The 22130-nt window shown below is 46.2% G+C and overlaps 1 protein-coding gene across 1 annotated transcript; it reads left to right on the top strand.

Moving 5' to 3' along the window:
* The first annotated feature begins 16756 nt into the window (after nt 1–16756).
* Nucleotides 16757–22073, top strand: rbm22 (RNA binding motif protein 22). Its single transcript, XM_068740222.1, has 11 exons — nt 16757–16832; nt 17989–18042; nt 18131–18160; nt 18273–18405; nt 18533–18633; nt 19138–19310; nt 19725–19925; nt 20065–20229; nt 20505–20593; nt 21058–21186; nt 21388–22073. The coding sequence occupies exons 1-11, from the start codon at nt 16779–16781 to the stop codon at nt 21540–21542; spliced, it is 1284 nt and encodes a 427-aa protein (XP_068596323.1). The 5' UTR covers nt 16757–16778; the 3' UTR covers nt 21543–22073.
* Nucleotides 22074–22130: the final 57 nt, after the last annotated feature.

Genomic DNA, 22130 nt, shown 5'->3' with positions numbered 1-22130 from the left:
AGGCCAGAGTCAGTGCGAAGACACAGGCCGTCACCAAAAGCCCGATGTAACACATTTCTCATTTTCTACGCCTCTTAGCAATTTGCTCTCCTGAGCAGATTCACAGTCTATCCTTGCTTACACTGAGTCACACACACACAATTTTGAGGCATGCTTTCCGTCTCGTTGCCTGTAACAGGTGTGTGTGCGTGTGGGGGGGGAGGAAATGGTAAACTGATCCAGCTATGATCCCCCCCCATGCCAAAAACATCCTCTGTGCCGTATCAGTGCGCTCCTTCATCCCCTGGGGGGTAACTTCCAATCTGGCCGGCAGATCAATACACCTTAGCCTCAGGACATGAGGCTCTAAAGCTAACCCGAAGCACTTAAAGAGAGGGGAGTCCGTATTGACCGCAAAGAGTTAATGGGATCTTGTGTTCCGTCTGCACTTTTATGAGAGTGGAAATGTGTAACTCGGTTAATTGATACAAATTGGTAACACATGTGCACAACTTGAACGCTGCTGCGGATTTAACAACTCCTCTGCGGTCCGAGGCCCTGTGCTTTGACACGTCAAAATTTATAAAACAGAAGTGAAATCAGGGCCGAGGACAGTAACGAGAGTTCTGCACTAGATCAGAGAGCGAAAGCAACCAGATCAATCATTCTATCTGAGCTACAAGCGAACACTCAATGCGATCGGGTTCAAGATGCCGTGACATCTTTGCTCCGGAAAACTATTATTCAGGTTCGCCTTTTCCAACCTTTTAATTATACATCAATGTAAGAATAACAAGAGGAAGAGAAGCTTTGCGCTTCTGCTTACAAAGGCCACAACAATGAAACCAGGTGCGTGGGTGGGTGGGACCAGATTGGAAGTGAAGGCGGCCTTCGGGCTGCTTTTCCTTGCTGTGTCCGCCTCGCCGGCTCTGTGATCAGAGATGAAAGGGTTAACAGAAGCCCTGGCCTATAGCTGCAGCCGCTATACATTATTCAGCAGCTTGTTTCGACAGCTTGCTCCCTGATGTCACCCACAGGGAGGACGAGAGCCGGAGACAAGGAATAACCAGATTAAAAACAAGGAATGGCAGAGAACTGGAGCATTTAATGAAGGAGAGAGAGGAATTTTAGAATTGGGGGGAGGGGGGGGTATGGAAAAACCGTGGTTTGTTGAGGATGAAAACATGTACTGATGAAAGGGAAGGATGAGAAAGTGGTGACAGCTAGCGAGGCAGCAAAGGTGGACAGAATAGGAGGGGGTTCCGTCCAGATCTGCCTGTTGCCATGGGACCGAGCCGACATACTTATTATAAGACGTTCAACCTTTGGCCACGCATCTTATTTTGTTAGCTTAACAGCGGATCTTCTCTGTGGACAATGTTTTATTTCCAGCCTGACAATGCTCTGGCAGAGAACGCCAGGCTGCATTTGACTTACAGACATCATTCAGATTCAGAGAACTTTATTAATCCCAAAGGGAAATTCCTGCACTGATCGGCAGCAATGCGACTTTACAGAAAGCAGAATTACGCATAATTGTGATCAGAAGGCATTTCATGATTTAAGAAAACTGTTGTAATCCATATTAGTTCTTCTCGTGAACTCTGGTAGTGCATTAGCTGACGGTGAGGTGAAGTCTGCAGGAACCGCCGGCCTCACACTGGATTCACAAAATAAAAATGCCTGCAAAACAAAATCCATCAAATGTGTGCCAAACTGACAGCGACCATGTTCAGGGAGTGTCCCCGTTTATATTCCCAGACTTGCACCGCTGCACAGCGAGCTCGCTCCTTTGTTCATTAATTGATTGGTCTCCCCTGCCGGGCCTCAGTAACTAGGTTACACGGATCCATGAAAGGAAGAGGATTGCCCCCCCCCCCGGTGAAAGGCTGAGGATAGATGCATGACTCCGGGACACGAATCAGAGTGTTAATATAACTAATGGAGTGAGGACGACAGTAACTTTATTGAAATCACCCTCATCTAATTAGAGCCAGAAACTGATGAGAGCAAAAAGGGACGACGGGAGGAAAGGATTACATTAGGCCAGCGTGAAGTCAGCGTTCTATCAACGGAGTGGGCGAGGCTGCAGAGAAAGAGTAAAAAAGCAGAGAGAGAGAGAGAGAGAGAACGCAAAAGAGAGAAAGGGAGAGAGGATGACGTTATCAAGATCTCTCTCGAAGCCACACTCAAAACATACAACATCCCGCTTTGCTGATTGTCACAGTTTCCCCCGATAGAATGAAGGGGGGGACATTTCGTTTCTCTTTAATCATGTCTGGGATTAACGGAGAACTCATTTCCTCCAAGGAACTCAAATATCAGCAACATCAAAAATGTAGAACCTTCTGTTTCTCTATTTATTTTATGCTGGTTGGTTTGGACGCAGAGAGTGCATTCCCCCCCCCCCAACGTGTGTGGAACCCCAAAAAAAAAAAAGTATTTTGTTAATTAGTTTTGGTCAGAAAACAAGCAGTATAGAGCTTTAAGTAGTACGTAAGAAAACTGGCACCCTGCAAACCTCTGATCAAGTGGGCCGACCTCAAGCCACCACGGTCAACAAAACCCTCACCGCCAGCCTGCGGCGCACACACAGTCACACATGGACTGGGAGTTCACTGGGATGCAGACGACATAACAAAACAAAGTAAATGTGAGAATATAAAATAAATACCCCCCCACCACCCGCCCCACCATGACTTAAAACTTGCATTTAAAAGAAGCATGAAAAGTTCAATACAAGCAGGAGATATCTATAAAAAAACAAAAAAACAACAGGAACGCAGACATTCTGGACCCTCCCCGTTGGCCCAGCTGGTGCAACAGCTGAGCCAACGGGGAGGGTCCGCATCGGTGCCACATACCGCAGAGGATGCAAGTTTCCACATGAACTTCATCCCTCGGGTGGCAGGGCTGAGCTCCCGCCACCAGCAGAGGGATAGAAGCGACGTGTTCGCTGCCCGCCTGTACTGGGGTGTGTAAGGTGGCTGTGCACGGTGGCTGTGCACGGCGGGTGTGTACGGTGGGTGTGTACTGGGGTGTGCACGGCGGGTGTGTATGGTGGGATTAGCAGGGTGGCTATCACTGATAATAATAAACAAGAATCCAAACACAAGTTCTGGAGGAGCCTTTACGATATCCAGCATGACTCTGCAAAATAGAATTGCTGGCATCATACATAGAGTCACGGCACCCTCGCTCTGATGGCGTGATGGCATAAGGAGCACGGAGCAGTGCAGCGGCGTCGGGAAGCTTGTAGTATAATCCTAATATACTGTGTGATACTTTCATCACTGAAGGATGGCGGCCGGAATTATGAGTGTGAAGACCCTGAGGTGCAGAAGAGTTGGCCGTTCCTCACAAAGGATGACTCCCAGGTCACATGAGGACACTGGCGATGAGGTTGATATGACTGTCAGCAGCAGCCGGGGGGGGGGGGGGGGGGGTGAAGCAGAGGACAGAAAATGACAAATAAACCCACTGCATTTCACTCGTCTTCCATGAGACAATAAATTAGCTGCTCAGGCGATTGCGAGGCAAAAAGAAGAGCAGCTCCTCCCGGCAGCCCTGCTAATGGTGTCGTCTATAAAACCTCGATCTCTAATCTATTACTTTGGATTTTCTCGCTGTTAGTGTCAAAGCTTTCTCTTCTTTCCTTCTAATTTAGATTAGGAGCATCCAAATCTACTGACAGCTTTTCTCAGGGAAGACAAAAAAAATACATAAAACTGAATTACTGTACAAGTGCTTTGTGTGTAATTTCAAATTGGAATTCAGGCTCTGAAAAGACGGTGATTTGAGGGGCGAATGTCACGATTGCAGAGGCGCTTATATTTGTACCACAAAAGCGGTAGTGAATCCAAGTAGATTTTGAAATAACTCTTTTTATTCAATCACTAAAAACAATCTGGAAAATAATCTGTTCCCTTTTCTTTCTTTTGTTTTGGGGGGGGGGACTACTTCCCGTATCCCTTCCCCACCTCGCCCCTCTCAGCACAACGAAGTGTAAACACGTCTAATTAGCGGATTAGCTGTATCGCATCCCTTGATGATGCCGCCATTCCCTCTCACTGGGGGGGGGGGGGATATCAAACACAAACAGGTGAAGAGTGAAGCGTGAGGCAAGCTGCCACTTCTCCCCGGCTTCATTAGAGCACGTAGGCGATGACATCATGGTCGACAGACCGCCGTGTCCGACTCTGCAGCATGGGGAGGCAACAAGCGGGTGCGCCCGGCAACCCAGACGGTCTCTGTGGGACGTGGCGAGAACTTGTCCTAGATTATACAATATGTCCAGGTTTACTGCTGGACGTAGAGACTATAAAAAGAGCTCAAAGGCCATGTCTAATTAAAGATTGATTAGAGCTGAGCACAGACTTCCACAGCATCTCCCAACCACAGAAAAACTAAACCTGTTCATACGTTTTAACCTCGTAATATTTCAGATCTTACCAGGAGTTTATAAAGAGATATATATATATATATATATATATATTCTTCATTCCACCTATCATCCAAACATCTCTGAGCAGCGAATGGGTGTCGGTTTTGAGTTTTAAGGTGAAAGAACGCCACTCTTTCAATCATCCACCTCCTTCCCGAGACATCTCGGGAGCGTGAACCTGAAGGAATTCAGCAAAGAGAAGCATCTATAAGGAGTGACGCAGAGCCTGCAGAAGACAATCCATTGTTCCAAATGGATTCCAGATGCTCCGCAGATTCTTTTAGTCGGTCTTGGCGCTTCACAGTAGTTCCCCGTCAGCCAAGCCGCCACCCAAATGCAAGCACATGTCTGGGTGCGTGTCTTCTGTTACAAGAAATATTTCAACAACTCCTGGGAAGTTACCGGTCAGACACACAACCCGAGACGAATCCAACGTTCCCCAATGGGCCACACATTGTTAAACGTTGATGGCAAGAACACATTTCTATAGGACCGTGGGTATTTGCCCTTTCACACATTTTTTTGTTTCCAATTACATACATTCCACAAATACTCACGAGGCACAGAAAATAAAACATAGCTGTGTAAATATCCCACCACATCATGCATTCATATAAGCACATATCCAGCTGCCATCAGGCCGGAGGCAGGGTACGCCCGCACACCCGTCGGCGCAAAGACAGGCAACTTTCTGCACACGCTTTCAAACTGTGGGAGGAAAAAGAACCCGCACAGACACAAGGAGAATAAACTCCACGGAAGGGCATAATTTGTCATCTAAATGCAAAGCAAAGAGGAGCACCCCCTTCATTAAGCGTGAAAACACAGATCTAGAACCACTCTCGCTAATTACCGGCTACGCATAAAGACATGAGAGCAGACATCAACCTGACGTTTGGGAACATTTGGTTTACGAAATCAAAGTAATACCGAGAAAAGGAGGTAGAGATAATTGTTAGTCGTGACCGTGGTAGAAAAACACACTGATTTTCTTTGAATAAAAACACAGGTGTGTCCAGATGTACTTTGCAACAAGTCCTGCCCAGTAATAAAATATCCGCATCAACCTTCAAGGTTGATGCCGCTGAATCCTGGTGTGACGTTTTCATTTCGGCCATCAGGCTACCTTAAAAGGTTTCCTGGCAGGGGAAACAGTTCTTCACTGCAAGAAGCGTAAAGACAGAGGAAGACAAGCGACGTCCTGGTGGACGGACATGGGACATTAGAGCCCACAGCGAGATAGCTACAGCTTTCTGGAAACCGTAGTCTGATGAAGACAAAGTAAAACAACATGCTCACTAGCATCTTGCATCCCGACGCTAACCGGGCCTGTCAATCACACGGATCAAGCTAAATGTCTGCAATCAATGCTGATGACAGGCATCTTGCCTGTGGAGGAGCCCAGCAAGTGGCTGCACCACACGAGCAAAACCAAAGAAGAAGAAAACACAGCAATCAATTCCAGGGGAATTCATTTAAGACCAAAAGAAACAAAGAACGTGATGCTCAGGTAATTGAGATATTCTCCTCAAAGTGCTGCAGCAATGCGGTGAGAGCGTGAGGACAAAGCCAAAAAATAAATTTAAAAAATGATGCGATGGGAAATGTGCCACTGAACACAACTGAGGAAAGAACAGACACGCAAAGGGAGAAAACTAGAGAGCAAGAACAGAGGAACTCGTACAAAAGACAACAGAATCTAGTCAGAACAGAGTGGAGCCGAGCGCCACACAGAACAGGCTGTAATTGTGTTGTGCGGGACTGACCCCAGCGCATCCCAGCAGGCGTCGCGTGATGAATGGGCCCGCCGATGACTACATCCCTTCTCCTCCTCCTCCTAACGTGATCTTTTCTCTCCCTCTCTGCGCCTTCCGTCCCTCCCTTTGCTACCCTCCTTTCCCCAAATGCACGCTATTCACGCTGCCATCCCCACAAGATGAATTTGCATTCAGCGCACCAAGTCCTCATATTGCACTCCGGACACAATGGCACATTAAACAAATCGCCCAGCCCCGCCGGACGATCCTTCTGCCTCAAGACGTCTGTGATATAAAGTACGAAGGCGCCCGCAGCGAGACTACGCGAGGCTACAGCTTGATCAGCGAGGAACGCAGAGGAGCTCCGACACGCGAGTCGAGGCAGAATCATTACAGGAACAAAGTTAGATAACCTTGATTAATGATTCACCAGACCCAGACTAATAAACTGGGTCAGACTGTGTTAGCAGAGGTAGCGGCAGCGGGGAGACCTTTAGGTTGGGCTGCGTGAGAAGCTGCAGCAGGCGAGAGCGACGCAGGAAAAAAAGACAATTAGAAAAGCAATAGCAGTGTTGGAGCTACTCCACTATAAACCCTGAGGATAGAGACAGTAATGCATAGGGACCCCCCCCCCCCCCCCCTGCGCATTCTTTACTCCCGTCCCACAGTGGCTACGTCTAAGGGGAGCAAATGTAATTTGATTTGCGACACCTTCTCTCGCTGTCTGACTTTCTGCCTGGAGACAAATGAAATGGGTTCTGGAATTTAAAAAAGAGGGGCGAAAATGAAGACATAAAACAGGACCCTCAGAAGAAGGCATCAGAGACAATAGCACAGAGGGTGGCAAGGAGAAATGAGAGCACAGTGGGGGGGCATGGGGGGGTACGGCATGTTGTTATGTGGGCCAGACATTAACCGTTTGATTATCATACACCAGCTCAGAGGTCTGGCTGCAGGACTACTCACAATCATCAGACTGGGGTGGGTTAGCAGCCACTGCGGGTGTTACCATGCCCAAATGAGGTGGTGGCTCTGGGGTTAACAATCCATCGTGCTGCCTGGGGGGGGGGGGGGGGGTGTAGATGTGCGTCTTTGTGACTTCCCTAGGTGCAGTTTGGGCTCTTTATCAACACAAGGAACCTCAGCGGAGTGACATCACAGCAGCGAGCAGGCCTGTGTGGAGGAGGCCAGAGGGAGAGGGTGTGGACAATGAGGACAGGAGACGCTGTGGACTATACGGGAGTCACATTTCTTCCCTCCGGCTTGTCACATAAACACTTTGAGGACAACAGTAAAGCTACAGAGAACTTCAAATGGAGGAAATCAGAGGCAATGCGGTGGGTTAGAGGGAAAATAAGGAACAGAATCTGCAGGCTGCATAGCCTCGGCACGATGCCGTGGGATATCTGGAATCTCATTATCGGATTTTTGAGTGGAGTCCATCCACTGTCGACGTCCCGGCCCATCGACAGCCGGTGACCTCTGGTTGAGATGCAGCAGAGTTGGGCTATTAAACAGAGAGAACAAACATGGACGCCTGGCCTGGCACGCGCGGCTCAGCTCGGACGGACAACTGTGTCCCGTTCACCGCGCACATCCAGCCACTTAACACTTCTCGCACTCCCCACCATGGCTCCTCTATTATACCTTCTCTACCCAAATAGCCTCCTCCCCCCCCCCGTGATAGCAGCCAGCTGTTGCACCGACTGACCGTCACACAACTGGCCCCATTCAAAGCTGCCCCCCTGTGAATAAAACTGGCCAGAAGCAAAGCTCGTTCATCCTGCTGTCATTCGCAGGCTCCAGCTAACTCTCTAGCTGCCCCAGCTGCATCTGGACAGGCCAACACCTGTCCTGAACAGGGACAGATGCACACACACACACACACACACCTCGCCAGTCAGTCAGGACAGACGAGAGACGGCAGGCTGGGCAGACACGGCACTGCCTCGGATCAGCAGCGGGATGCGCTCGGAGCTGCCAGCAACTAAACCTCAGGTCGACACTATGACAATTCTTTCCACTTCAGCAATTCAAAATGGAGAAGAGATATGCCATCAGCTGTGGTCGGTTCGTCATGGGCCAAAAACATGTCATGCGTTGAAATGGCGATGACCCACAGCGCTCAAAGGTCACTCATAGTTTGCACCCAAAGATTAATCTAGATAGCAGTGCTGAACTGTTTGGCGATAGCGATGGCTGCTTGCATGCCACAATCCGCTTCTTTTTTGTTTTTGCAGTGAAGCTAAATGCGTTGACAGATGGCCGCTGACTGGACACCAGATGACTCGCTGTGATGTGGTGGCGTGAGTCGTTCTTGGGCTATGAGAAGCGGGCGTGAGGTAAAAAAGCACCGCGTCTGGACCAAGAACAGAGAGGCCATATCACTGACTGGGAGGGGGGCTCCAGGGTGCGACACATGCGTCCCCCAAAAATCTGTCTCTTTCATTGGCTGCGCTTTTTGAAGTCGACACAAATGTTTTCCCAATCGCAAACAAATGTGTTCGGCCAGCAGATGGATGAGGGTCAAGAGGGTGAAGCCGTGGATGGACTATTATGGAGTTAACCTCAACAATGGGGCGCAGCAAGGATTCAGCCATTGGCTGGCATTTCACATATGTGGGAGCCATTCGTTTGAGTCTCTCTGTCAGTAGATGATACAACCAGAGACCAGCAGTAAATCACGTCTAGCCTGTCTGCTTTCTGCCTCCCTCTCATCCATGCACCCAAAAGCTGGTGGATCGGGTGAAATACTGCATCGAACAGCGCCTGGAACACGTGGAGGGCAAACGGTGGTGGAGCGAGGAGCCACAGGAGTGGGGACCACGGAGGTAGCGGCCAGGGAAAGATGGAAAAGAGCAAAGATTCGGCTGGAGTCGCCCGGTGAGAAGAGAGGACTGCAGGACTCAGACATGCTTTGCCCTTGGAAGCAAACTATGCAGCCTAATCTCTGGGTTTACGCGGCCGGTTCTGTTCCCGACGCTCCGACCCTGGGGGGATGAGACAGCCGCACAAACAGCCATATTAGCTGAATGCGGTGAAAGAAAATCTCCTTAGAATGGGAAAAACATGAAACCAGAGATAAAAGTAATCACTCTGCAGAACAATATCATTAAAAAAAACAGGCTGCAGCCTTGAAAGCAGCCTGTGTCGCGACAGCGTCGGGTAGCTGACGGAAGACTGCTCCGTGCTCCTGATGCTATAACGCCATCAGAACGAGGGTGCCATGACTCAAATGGACAAAAAAAAACACAGCTGGCTAATTCATTCCTATATTTACAATCGTTTATAGAAAGTGTTAAGAAAGGACTGACAAAAAGGATAACTCTTGTTGGGTCCGCCTGAATCGTCTACGGCGGCACCCGCGTGAAAAAGCTGATAGCGATGCCCTGGCAAACAGCAGTCTGTCGTCAGGAGGTAAGAGACTGAAACCGCTGTAAACGCTTCATTTTCCAATGAAAACAGTGAAAACAAGCCATCCCTGCTAAAACAAACCTGAAGATGGTCTTCCAGGGGGAGTCGGGTCCAAACGCTGACCCTGTTTCAAGCCTTTCAAGCCTTTGGGATGAACACACAAACACAGCAAGAGTTCTCTGATTTAAAAAAAAAAAGCAAATGTAAGGCTCTGTTAATATGACAGTTTAGAAATAACGACAATATTCCTATGAAGCCAATAAGGGCCAGCTCTGGTCTGAACTGCTGCTGAAGACATTTTAGAAAAAGTTATTTCCATTATTCTTTGGCACAAATTCACATCAGAGACAAGTGTGAAATGTTAGAAACAGCACTTTGCTTTCTAACGATACGACGGCACCACAATGTGCAGCCTTGAACACGACCCTGGAGTTGAATCCGCACCTCTCAAAAGCAGCTTCAGCACAGATCGCAACGTTCCAAGGTTCTCAACACACGCAGGCCGCCATTCACACCAGCTGCATGCACCTGACCCGACGCGTGTTTTGACCTGCACTGATTTGATGCAGATATTCTCACTGCTCATAGACAAAATGATGATTTGGAATATTTTGTTATTGCTAGTGAAGGTTTTTCTGCACAGGGCTGCTGCCTTCAGGTCCTGCTGCTCGCTTAAATATTACATTAGGAAGCCCTTCAGTTCTACACACTTGAATTTGATTTTCCTTTCATTCATGTGCAATTTGCAATTGAATCCAACGCGTCTCTATAGAATGCATTTGACCTTGTTTACCTTCCGTCATACATTCTGTGCAGGGTTGGTTACCCCGGTTTATCTCTCTGACAAAGGAGAAATGTATTAGATGACCGACAGCAGTTATGAAGACAGGTTTTAAATATCCTGCAGTGAAGTAGCGTCTTCCAGTTACTTCTTCTCTCCTGTCTCTGAAAATGGCTTCATTAACGGGCCCGTGCTGCGAGCTCCCTCGCCGAGTGCATGGACACAATCTACCCGAGGGTCCGGCGGGATGGCTGAGGTGAAGTCCATTAACATTCGACAGCTTGTTTTTTGACCACTAAATAAAAAGAGGGGGGGGGGGGGGTTTGCGTGTGTTGACAGTGTAAATAGGGTTCAGTGTCTGTGGACTGAAATCTCCATACCAATAATTAAATGAAGCCCATAGATTGGACTTCTGATACCACATCTCAGGTGTTGATTTGGATTGTGAGTGTGTGTGTGTGTAGGTAGCATGGCCTTAGAAAACAGCTTCATACCAGAGCATGTCTGAAGAGCAGCTGGCACCTACCGACGTTTTGATCAGAAGTCACTGAAGTACTATTCTTGATTTGGGCTTAATCAGAATAGAATGCTGTATAACGGAGCACAGAAAATTAAAGGATTCTCCGACTGGACCTGTTCATCGCAATTTGCTCCGGATCACAGTGTCACCTAAATGCTTAAAATTATGCAAATGTCTGTATCTAAATGGTGGCCAGCGAGTGCCTGGGGGGGGGGGGGGGGGGTGATAAGGAGAGGAGCTATAAAAGCCAAGATGACTTTTCTGTGGATAATTCCATATCTCACACACAGCCTACCCTTCCTCTTCTGGAATACCGCCGGATCCCTCGGGCAACTGGCTACCGACGAGCCGATGGCACAGCTCGTACTTTCCCAGCACACTCGCTCCAGTCATGTGCCATCTGACGAAACTTTACACCCTAGTCACTATTATTTGTCTGGACATAGGAGCTCCTGGAATGTATCGGATCCCTGCCCTGGGGTGGGGGGGTGTCCCACCTCTACCGACTAGTCTGGCCCACCCTCCCTTCCCCACCTGTCTTTCCATTCAGCAAAATCCCACTAGAGGCCTGCTCAATTTACACCGCCTCATTGCCCACCTGACATGCGCTTGCATTTTCTCGTGTAAAACTGCACACAATCGAAGCATGTATACGGGAGAGTGTCTGGTTTCAACCTCTTTCCACGATGCTCGGGCTGCACTGTTCGCCGTGCTTGAAGGCAAGCGGACCTCAACCAGGAATTCAAATCAGCAAACTATATCGCCGTCAGCGGAAACATGCGACTCGGCCTATCTTTGGTCTCCAGACAGCAACATGTACGCCGTGCAGGCCCGCAGCATTAAGTATCTCTGAGTCACCGGCCAGTGTAATTCAGTCTGGGGAATTATGACGGTGGAAAATCATTTCCCTGGGCCGGGAATAGGAGGCCATGGCTAATCGTTCAGTAATCTGATCCGCCTGCATATACTGTAGTCAGCTGCACCAATAGCCCGGCTAGCCTGTCGGACAAGTGGACACCCTGCCAACTATTGAATGGAGGCTAGCGCTATTTAATAAAGCAACTCTCCAGGTTTTCCTGGGGATTACAGATGCTATCGGATCATTTGCTAATGCTCTTTGAAATGTATTTACTCTTGATCTTGGTGAAACCCCCTTTTCACCACAGCACAGCTCGGGCCAGAAAATGCCCCAAGTCACATATCAAACAGAAAAAAAAAAGGCAGGTCAATAGAATCGAGTGTAAAGGTTACAATGGCACGGCCTCTGCCTCTTGCATTCTGGCATATTAATCTCAAAGCGAGCCTTAGCAGGCAAACATCGGCATTTGCCTGCCAGGCACAGCGGGGGCTATTTCGGGCCCACATTGAGTCGTAGCTTTCCGTTGAGTCAGAGAGCCATCGGTGTTGGAGTTGTAGAGCCATAGGGAGCAGTACGGGGCACAAAGCAGTGCTTATACCCAGCAGAGAGGATCGGGGCTGGGAGGATCGGGGCTGGGGGGGGGGGGGGGGCTTGAATTTTGGAAAGATGCCTGGCTTCAGCCCTACTCTAAAGAGAGGTCTGCGTCCCACACACCGAGCGTGGATACAAGGGCCACCGACACGGAAAAATACAAGACCTGGCATGTTCTTGGCACTAGCAGGTTCCCAAATGCTACCTTGTGTAGCATTAAATGTGATGCTAAATTTAGCGGGAGTTCAACAAGTGGAGATGCACAGCAGAGAAAGCCGACGTGACAGCAGCGTCTGACTGTCCTCCGTTCAAGACAAAAATCTGAAGTAATGACTCGTATCCTGTGATCAGATCTCACTGCTGACAAACCTGCAAACAGCGTTCGGCGATGTCGCCCGTCAATACTTTTGATGCCTACGGCGTTTTAACAGCCACTACGTGCAGGTATTGTAGCCCAGTCGCAGCCTTTCGCAGGCATATCTGAGCGAGGAGACACTGATATGTGATCAAATGGCAGAGCCTTCATCAACAGACAGCAGGAGATCACAGCCAAGCAGTCAGATGGGGGATTAGAACAACCCGGCAAACAGTTCGCACAGATAAACAGAAAACAACTTTAGACACCGCAAATTTGACAAATAAATAGATTTAAAAACAAGACAGCAATGACAAAAGAGAATCTACACTTTTCTCATAAATGATGGGTGGAACATGCGATAAACAACAACATGGCTGTGAAATAGCAAAAGTGAGAAATGACACTGAATAGATAGTCTGTGCCTATGATTTTGTTAGTATTTACCTTCAACACATAAAACCAGAAGGACCGTTCTTTTCCCTAGAAAGTCTCCTGCAGGGAAAGTCCTAATGGCTTTTGCCAAATATATAAGAGTGAGTCATTCTCCTTGAGTAATCTCTTTCTCGCATACTGTAGGCACACACACACACACACACACACACACACAAACACACACCCCAAGGCAACAGATTTCAGGCAGGTCTGGACTGCCACTTTTTTTTTTGCTGCTACAGAGCAGAGCATAATGTTAATAGTATTTAAGACTCATTCAGATTACAGGCATCGCAGTTCAATTCAGATGTTTTGCTCAGATAGGATTTATTTATCTCGTTATTTCACAACGATCACGAGAAGAGGCTCGCGTCTAAGCTCTCAACCGAATGAATCTGTCCTCTCACGCCACAGACATCCACGCATTCATCGTCTTCGGTACGAATCACTCTCGTGGAAAATAACAGAAATGTCATGTTTTACGAGGCGTTTTACGCAATTCAAGCCCGAATGGACACGCTAGTAAGCGAATGAATGAATGAATGCAGTTTGGCTCTGCAGGACAGCGTGCACTTTGATCTGCATTGTTGTTATGGCCACTGTTTGTCGTCCAGCGGTGTCCACAGAGCTCAGCGCATACAGCTGACACTTTCCATTTATTTCCCACGGCCACAAACGGGCTTATATTGCACCGACACTGCTTATGAAAGTGACTCGAGTGAAATCTGAAAAAGGTCGGATTCAAAAGAAGAAGTCACAGCCTCATTGGGTGCAAGAGCTGCTGTGCAACATTAAACACACATTTAAAATATTTATCTTCTTTTTTTTTTTTTTTAAATAGCTCTTATTTAAAAAGTACATCCTAAACCTAAAACACAATTTAAAAAAAACGTTGTCCTTTTTGTTTACGGCTAGAAAACACTTGATGCCTTACAGGTAGACGTAACACGTCACAACACAGATCCTCCATCCCAATGAATCCACGTTCTGTGACGTCATTCTCACGGTAATGATTTAGTTCTCCTTGCCTTCTCACCGCGTCTCTAATCCTGCTTTCTCGTGCATTAGATGAAGGTGGCTGGACAGTCGGTGCCGACCTTTAGAACCACGAATTTGCGCGCACACGCACACGCGTGGCCTTTCCACTCGCACGAGACACGTCAGTGCGTAACACTCGTGCGCGCGTTTTGCGACGTTGCTTCGAATTGTTGCACCCAAAGTTGTCGTGATGCTGGACGTGTAACGGATTTACGTCGCAGCTGCTGCGAAGTTACACGAACAAGTTTAGCCTCCTGCGCCGTGTAAATAATCACAACAACAACAACAACAACGGGGCTCCTCCACGGCTCCTCCATCATCATCCACGCGGACCGGGGATGAATGCTACGCCCGAGGCTTCGCCGCGGCGCCCCCCCCCCCCTCCCCGGGCTTCAATGTTCCCAACGAGGGGGGAAGAGAGTCAGGCCGAGAGGCTGGCCTCATTCTCCGCCGGGCTGGCCCGAGAACCGAACCGAACCGAGCAGCGAGCCGAGCGGCCGCTGAGTCGGACGTGCTGCCGCTGCTTGTCGCGTCGATCCACTCACCGCGTCGGGGCTGACGTTAACGCGAGTTCCGGGGACGCCGGGCGCACGTCGTGATGCGTGGAAGCGGCGCGGCGGACTCGAGTGGAGGGGGGAAACGGGAAATCTGAGAATGCCCTTCTCCCTCTCTCTCTCTCTCTCTCTATCCCTCTACCTCTCCCCTCCGTCTCTCTGCAGCTCCGTCCACTGGCAGTGACCCTTAACCGACGACAGGGGGCGCCATTCTCCGCTGCGTCCCCTGCTCTCCACACTGTGAGATGTAATAACCTGAGAGTGATTTAAATGCGTTTGTGTTGTTGGGATTGCTTTGAACGTTTTGGGGTTTTTTAATTCTAATTTTTAAGGACTTGGTGCTCAGAAATAATTAGACACAACAACCCTGCAGGCTATTGAAGCGCCAACGCATCTTCAAGTGTGATCCATCAAAGTCTCAAAACAGGCATTCATGCTTCATTCCTTTTAGTGTTTAATAACATTGGGACGCTCTTGTCATGACCTAATAATACACAATTTTACCTGATATTTTAATTATCAATTGAGTGGCGTATCTCTTATAATCTATAATCATTTATGAATTATGCCAATAGAAAACGGATTGCTGGCCAAATATAGTTCTTTGGAAAGCAACTGGCTTTTAAATGAACAGAACCATCACAACTCTTGGGATCAACATCAGCGTATAGCAGGTATGGATTAGTGGAGTATACTTATTTATATACTTACTCCTCTGACCTTGTGGCTCATGAGATTTGTCATTTTGATCAAGGAGTTGTCCAATTCAAGACAAAGCCCTCCTTCAAAATAGCGTTGACTGTCTAATCCACTGCACATGATTGAGAAGATGCAGTCGCACAACATTGTTAAAACAGAGGACGCCATAATCCCAGGTTTAAATTGCTGTCCAACTGAACACAGGATAAGGCACATGCACTGCACACTCAAGGATCTGAGCAAGGAGGCTACTAGAGATTTCAGTCTGGCCCTTTCTTATACAAAGATGATTGCAGAAGCAATTATTTATCACTAATCAGTAGAGCATAATGCAATTAATCATAACCAATGGTCAATGATTCAGACTTGTAGAGGTATGTGGATGTAGTATACAAAGCGTCTTCCTTTTCTGACATCACAGCTGCACTGTGAAAGAATCCCCAGCCTCCAGTCCCTTTCAGTTAATTCCACGGCATCACCCTGTCTTTAAATAAACATGAGAGACTTAATGTCCAAACATAATCTCAAAAATCCATTGCACCACCAATGGGAGTTCAACCTAACAAAGACACTGACCTGAATTGAAACAGGTGGAGAGATACATGATTAAGTGGACTACTCAATTGGCTTACACAGGCTCACACACAGTCACCAATTAGTCTGTCTGTCTCGCTTAAACAAGTAATGAGAGGTGGCGTAATTTATGCTACCTCACAGTACAGAAACATTCATTCATTCATTTTCCGGACCGCTTTGTACATTGCCGGGTTGCGGGACAAGCCGCCAGTTCATCGCAGGGTGCCAGCAAAATATACATGAAGGTTTAAAGGTAAAATACTTAATTTTGTTTGAGTGGCCACTGTGAAACTAAAATATGATGATGAAATAAATGTTAAAAAGTAAATTAGAGCGCATTTGTTTTTACTACACAATTATTAGTTGTTTATTTTGAGTTCTTTATTAAATAATATTGATACAAGCTGATCCTAATTTATGCGTGCTAAATCTATAATAAGATTTCAAAAACAACTGAAAACTTGATCACATGATTGAACGCAAAATACAGTTGGAATTTGTGGAGTAGAAATATATGATATATTCATAATTCTATGTAGCTAAAAACACAACCCATACAACTCAATTGAAATACAGTATACATATTTTATACCTGCCAATATTTGTGGGTCTATTTCTACATTTTAATATTGTACTTTCTGCTTCTACATTTTCTATTCATACTGATACGTTCTTGAAATAGGGCGACACCTGAAGGTGAAGCGCAGCTCTGTGGCGCGGTGCATTGTGGTCTAACGCATCTCGCGCCCATCGACGTTTGGCCCACCGTCCTCAAAATGGCGACGTCCCTAGGATCTAACACGTACAATAGACAGAACTGGGAAGACGCGGTACGTTTAAGTGGTCTTATAGTTTGTGAAATTGTTCAAGAAATTAAAGGAAATTCTTTAAAAAACATTACATTGACGGACATAGTCGTTCGTTATCCCGATTTGCCGCGTATGTGGCGGATTAGCTTGGTAGCTAGTTAGCTTCCTGCTAGCTAGCATTAATAGTAGAAGCGTGGCTGTTAGCTTTATAACATATCTGCATTTTCATGTTGAGTCTAAATACGCCGTTTTGTCGTCTGTACCTAATAGTGTTGAGTTACGGAAAATAGACGGCAAATAAAATACTTGAGTCAATTTCCGCCAAGTTCGAAGTTATTTGTGGTAAAGTTAGCTTTGTCTAGCAGTCAAAGCTAGCGCTAGAAGTGTAAGACGGAAAGAAAGAAGGCTTATATTTTTACACAGTACATTTACTAGTACAACGGGCCCCTTGAAACAACCACACGCGCATGGGTTTTAGCATGCTGAGAGGGAATGGGGTGAAGGCGCCCATCATGATCGGCGCGCCCGGAGCAGTTTTGGGGGTACGGTGCCTTGCTCAAGGCCGCACTCCACGTCTGGACTGGGACTCGAACCGGTGGACGTCTGGGACTCGAACCGCCACTGCCGCTAGAGAAGCTAACCATAATAAAACGAATTTTCATGAATTACAGTAATGTTCAACGACGAAGTCGTTTAACCCTGGATGACCAGCCCACTGTAAAGTTGTTTAGGATCTTGATCTTGAATTTGCACAGTCTCAACTCCTCCTTTATAAGGCCTCTTGTAACATGACACACCAGGCCCTTCAGCCAATGTTGACTTTATCAAGATGTCAGAATATAAACTTTGCAACCCTAGTCTGTGTGGTTGATATTTGAGCCAATAGAGCTGCCTATATTTAGGTGTGTTGCTGATGCTGTCAGTTGGGTGGATTAAAGGAAGGTCATTTTCAGCATCTCGCACTTGATTGAAACATCATCCCTTAACAGATGGCAAAATGATTGTGAGGCCTGTTCCACTCCTTGTGTTGACCATGATGTCAAGAGAAGAGGGTGAAAAACAAATTCCTGGCCAAATCTCTGCTTTGGATCATTTATTTACAACAGGGAACTCTATAGTCAACAACAGATATGCTGATATTTTACAAAGTTAACCTTTTCTTTTTTCTTGCCCTCAGGATTTTCCAATTTTGTGCCAGACATGTTTAGGAGAAAACCCTTATATCCGAATGGTAAGTGAGCACTGATGCCTTACGAAAAGGAATAGGCTTGAATGAGGTATTCTCGTAGAGCTCAAATTTGTTTATGCTTTGTTTACAGACAAAGGAGAAGCATGGAAAAGAGTGCAAGGTACATTTTGAAGTGATATTTTCAACCCCAATCATGTACTTTAACTTCATATTTTACAGTACAATTCCCGTGGGATGGAAAAAAGCATGTTATTGTTTTGTTTGCCAATCAGATCTGTGCTCGTCCTTTTACTGTGTTCCGATGGTGTCCGGGGACACAAATGCGTTTCAAGAAGACGGAGGTCTGTCAGACCTGTAGTAAAATGAAGAATGTTTGTCAGACATGTTTGCTGGACTTGGAGTACGGTGAGTCTCTGTTGGCTGACCTTTTGTAATATTTAGTTGTAGTATGGATAATTATTATTATTATAGTTAGCTGAATCATACTTATGCAAGTTAAGTTAACCCCATTGTTGCACATTGTCTTTCACAGGGTTGCCTATCCAGGTCAGAGATACTGGGCTTTCAGTTAAAGAGGACATTCCGAAGTCAGATGTGAACAAAGAGTACTACACACAGAACATGGAGAGAGAGGTATAAAGGCTTTCTGATTCAGACAAAAGTCTTCCTTTTACTTGTTTTAATTAGCTGGCCCTCATCCAGTTCACATTTCCTGCAGTCTTTTGATTTTTCCAACTGCTGAATACTGGCTGTGGAATTTCTATGTCAGTATGTCTTGGGCAATTTTTAGGGTATCTTCGTTTTCACATGTTTAAGATTGATTCTGGTGGTCAACGTTAATCTGATTTATAGGGATGTTGGCTGTAAGAAAATATTGATGCGCTTGAATAGCTTAATAAGCATGTTGTAAGCTTTTATAGATTCTTATAAACAGACGACTTGGTAACTAACCTTAACCCTAACAGTGAGTCGAGCAGAAGCAAGGGAATGTTGCCCCTATTAGCATAAAGAACACATTCTGATAAAACTATCCTTCAGCTTGACATATGACGTATTAAAGTATGGCTTAGCTAGATTCTTGTTCACTAAAGTGGTCTCCTGTATTCATTGTGTCTGTGTGGACCTCTGTGTTTTCAGTTAGCCAACACTGATGGGACTCGGCCAGTGGGCCAGCTTGGTAAAGCCCCCAGCTCTAGCGACATGTTGCTGAAACTTGCTCGCACCACTCCGTATTATAAGAGGAACCGGCCACACATCTGCTCCTTCTGGGTAAAAGGAGAGTGTAAGAGGGGCGAGGAGTGTCCCTACAGGTGGGTGAAATGCCATTAAACAGCCTACATTTCCATTCTTTTAGGGACAAACTGTTGGTTACTGTGGCAACACAGTATTCAGCATGCTTGGTATGTTAGAATATTTTCCAAATGTCTCCCTCTCCACCTATCAGCTCAACTTACAGAAGTTAATGCTGTGGTATGGGGAGTGTCTTTATGAATACTAAAACATGGATACAGTATGAGACATTGGATGTGTTTATTGATGTGGTGCATTCTTGCTTTTATTAACTGTTTGTTTATATTTAATAGTAGGCAAAACCTAACTAGTCTGTTATCATAGTTCATTTAGACTTTATTAAATTGTGTTTTTGTTGCTTCTTTCCCCCTATTTATTTGCTTTATATTTGTTAAAGTTGTATTTTTTTTTTCTTTCTGGGTCTTTTAACACAGGCATGAAAAGCCCACGGATCCCGATGACCCTCTTGCCGACCAGAACATTAAGGACCGTTACTATGGCATCAATGACCCAGTGGCTGACAAGTTGCTTAAACGGGCCTCAACTATGCCCCGGCTGGACCCACCAGAGGACAAGTCCATCAGCACCCTCTACATAGGGGGGTTGGGGGATACTGTCACAGATGGAGATCTCAAGTAAAGACTTCTAATTCATTTCACGACTTTTGATTTTTGTAGTTTGAATAGCATCCCATTCCTGACATAGAAAGGATTGCTAATATATTTAAATTATTTGTGTTTTGAGTCTATCAAACATTTGCCTGTTATATTGCAGGAGTCACTTTTACCAGTTTGGTGAGATCCGCACCATTACCATAGTCCAGAGGCAGCAGTGTGCCTTCATCCAGTTTGCCACACGGCAGGCAGCTGAATCGGCTGCTGAAAAGTGCTTCAATAAACTCATCATCAATGGACGGAGGCTCACTGTCAAGTGGGGAAGGTAAAAGTTTAACATCCGAGTCGCTAGCACCGATGACTTTGTGTGAGTGGAACTCCTAACACAACCTAAGGAGGAGCTGCGATCATTTGCCACCATCTTTGAATTGAGAGCAAACTGCTGACGTTACTTATTATTTGACTCAATAAAAATTTCACCATGTTAAGAATTAGAAGGCTTGTGACATTTTCTATTTCCAACAAAGTTCTGCTTCCCGCACGTTTTCAGAGGAAGTGTTGTGATCAATGGGAGTAACTTATGTGTGGTTTGTCTTTTAGGTCTCAGGCAGCAAGAGGGAAGGAGGGCTTAAAAGATGGTGTCAGTGAGATGGGCACCAGACTCGATCCGGTACCTGGTCTGCCTGGAGGTGAGTCTGCCAATGCAGAGAGAGTTAGCATAGCAATCTGTAAGTGCAAATTGAACTGGTCCCTCATCGGTGTTATTGGGAGTCTGTGTACAGTTACATTAACTTCAGGTAACTTTGGCATTTAGATGTGTTTTGGGGAAATAATTGTGGTCATGCTGCAACAAAGTCAAAATAGAAAACAACATTTGATGAAGAACCACAAATCTATTGATGTGCAGCCACCCAATTTCTGTATGTTGGCTCAACCAATCAGGCTGACCCCGGTCACATCAGTATACAAGAGGAATGGTCCCTGGATTAATAATGACATTAAATCTATTTTTATAAAACCTCGGTAAATCCTGTTAACATTGACAATACATTGGAGTATCAGTAGTTCGTTCTTTTTTTGTGTGTGTTCATAATCTACAGAATTGTTTTGATGGATGTTTGTTACTTTAATATTTTTTGCCCCTTTGTTATAGCTCTTCCTCCACCACCACCTTTAGATGAAGAAGCTCCTGCAAACTACTTCAACCTGGACCCGAGCACGTCTCCTGCCATCCTGAATATAGCTCTGCCTCCACCTCCGGGCATCAACCCTCCTCCTCCAGGTAGGATTGTCACCATAGAGATGCAGCAGATGTCATATAACATAGCACTATTCATTTTGCCATCCTTGATCTGTCTTTATAGCTTCCACCCAGCTGCTGAGTAGAATGTGTTCATTATGCAGTTTGGTGGAACGGATTTAAAAACTGATCTAAAGAGTAAATGTCTAATGCTGTTTTTTCTTCTTTTCATCTGCTTCACAGGCTTTGGTCCTCCAATGTTTCATCACATGGGCCCCATGGCTCCACCTATGCCTCCTCCAATGAGCATGAGACCTCCTGGTCAAATCCACTACCCGTCCCAGGACCCGCAGCGCATGGGTGCCCATGCAGCACATGGCTCCCGTCATGGCGATTAGCTGCTCGAGTGTCATCGTTTTCTTTTTGTCAAGCCCGGTCAGGTGTTTCCAGTGCTCCCGAAACCTGCAGGTGATTCCATGGATAAGACACGCTGCCTAGAAAACGGTTCTGGCTTCAGGAAACCGTGTGCCCCGTTATGCCACCTGCAGTGCAGTCGATGAACTCACCTGTCTGTCTCATCTTACCTGATTAATTTGTCACTGCTCACCATTAAGAAGTAGAAAACAACTTCCTTAACAGTGGAAGTTAACTTGTAATTGAAAGCACTGGCCCATGTGATTGGGTTTTACATGCTCCTGTGTTTGGAGCCGTTGTACATGTAGAAATGTATACTGTGCATAAACTTGTATTTGTCACATTCTGCATCGGGTGAAGTAAAAATCGGAGCGTTTTTTTACCTTAATTTTCAGTTGCGTATACATTTTTATTTGACGCAATTTCAATGTTCCACAACAGCGACTTAGTTCATTGAAAGGCTTTCTATAAATTGTTGTTTGAAATCGTCATTAAATTGACAGTTTTATTAATCATTTTGCCTGAACATTATTAATTTATTAACCTGCATTTTAACTGCTGCGTATACCGGT

This window comes from Brachionichthys hirsutus, chromosome 6 (assembly GCF_040956055.1).
Source record: "Brachionichthys hirsutus isolate HB-005 chromosome 6, CSIRO-AGI_Bhir_v1, whole genome shotgun sequence".
In the NCBI taxonomy this organism is placed as follows: domain Eukaryota; kingdom Metazoa; phylum Chordata; class Actinopteri; order Lophiiformes; family Brachionichthyidae; genus Brachionichthys; species Brachionichthys hirsutus.
The sequence above is the reverse complement of the archived record's forward strand: the minus strand, read 5'-3'. Positions and strand labels throughout refer to the sequence as shown.

Coding starts and splice junctions, on each gene's coding strand:
- rbm22 (XM_068740222.1), top strand. CDS start 16,779: ATGGCGACGTCCCTAGGATCTAACACGTACAATAGACAGAACTGGGAA. Junction 18,161..18,272: donor AGCATGGAAAAGAGTGCAAG/GTACATTTTGAA, acceptor TTTGCCAATCAG/ATCTGTGCTCGTCCTTTTAC. Junction 19,311..19,724: donor GGCGAGGAGTGTCCCTACAG/GTGGGTGAAATG, acceptor CTTTTAACACAG/GCATGAAAAGCCCACGGATC.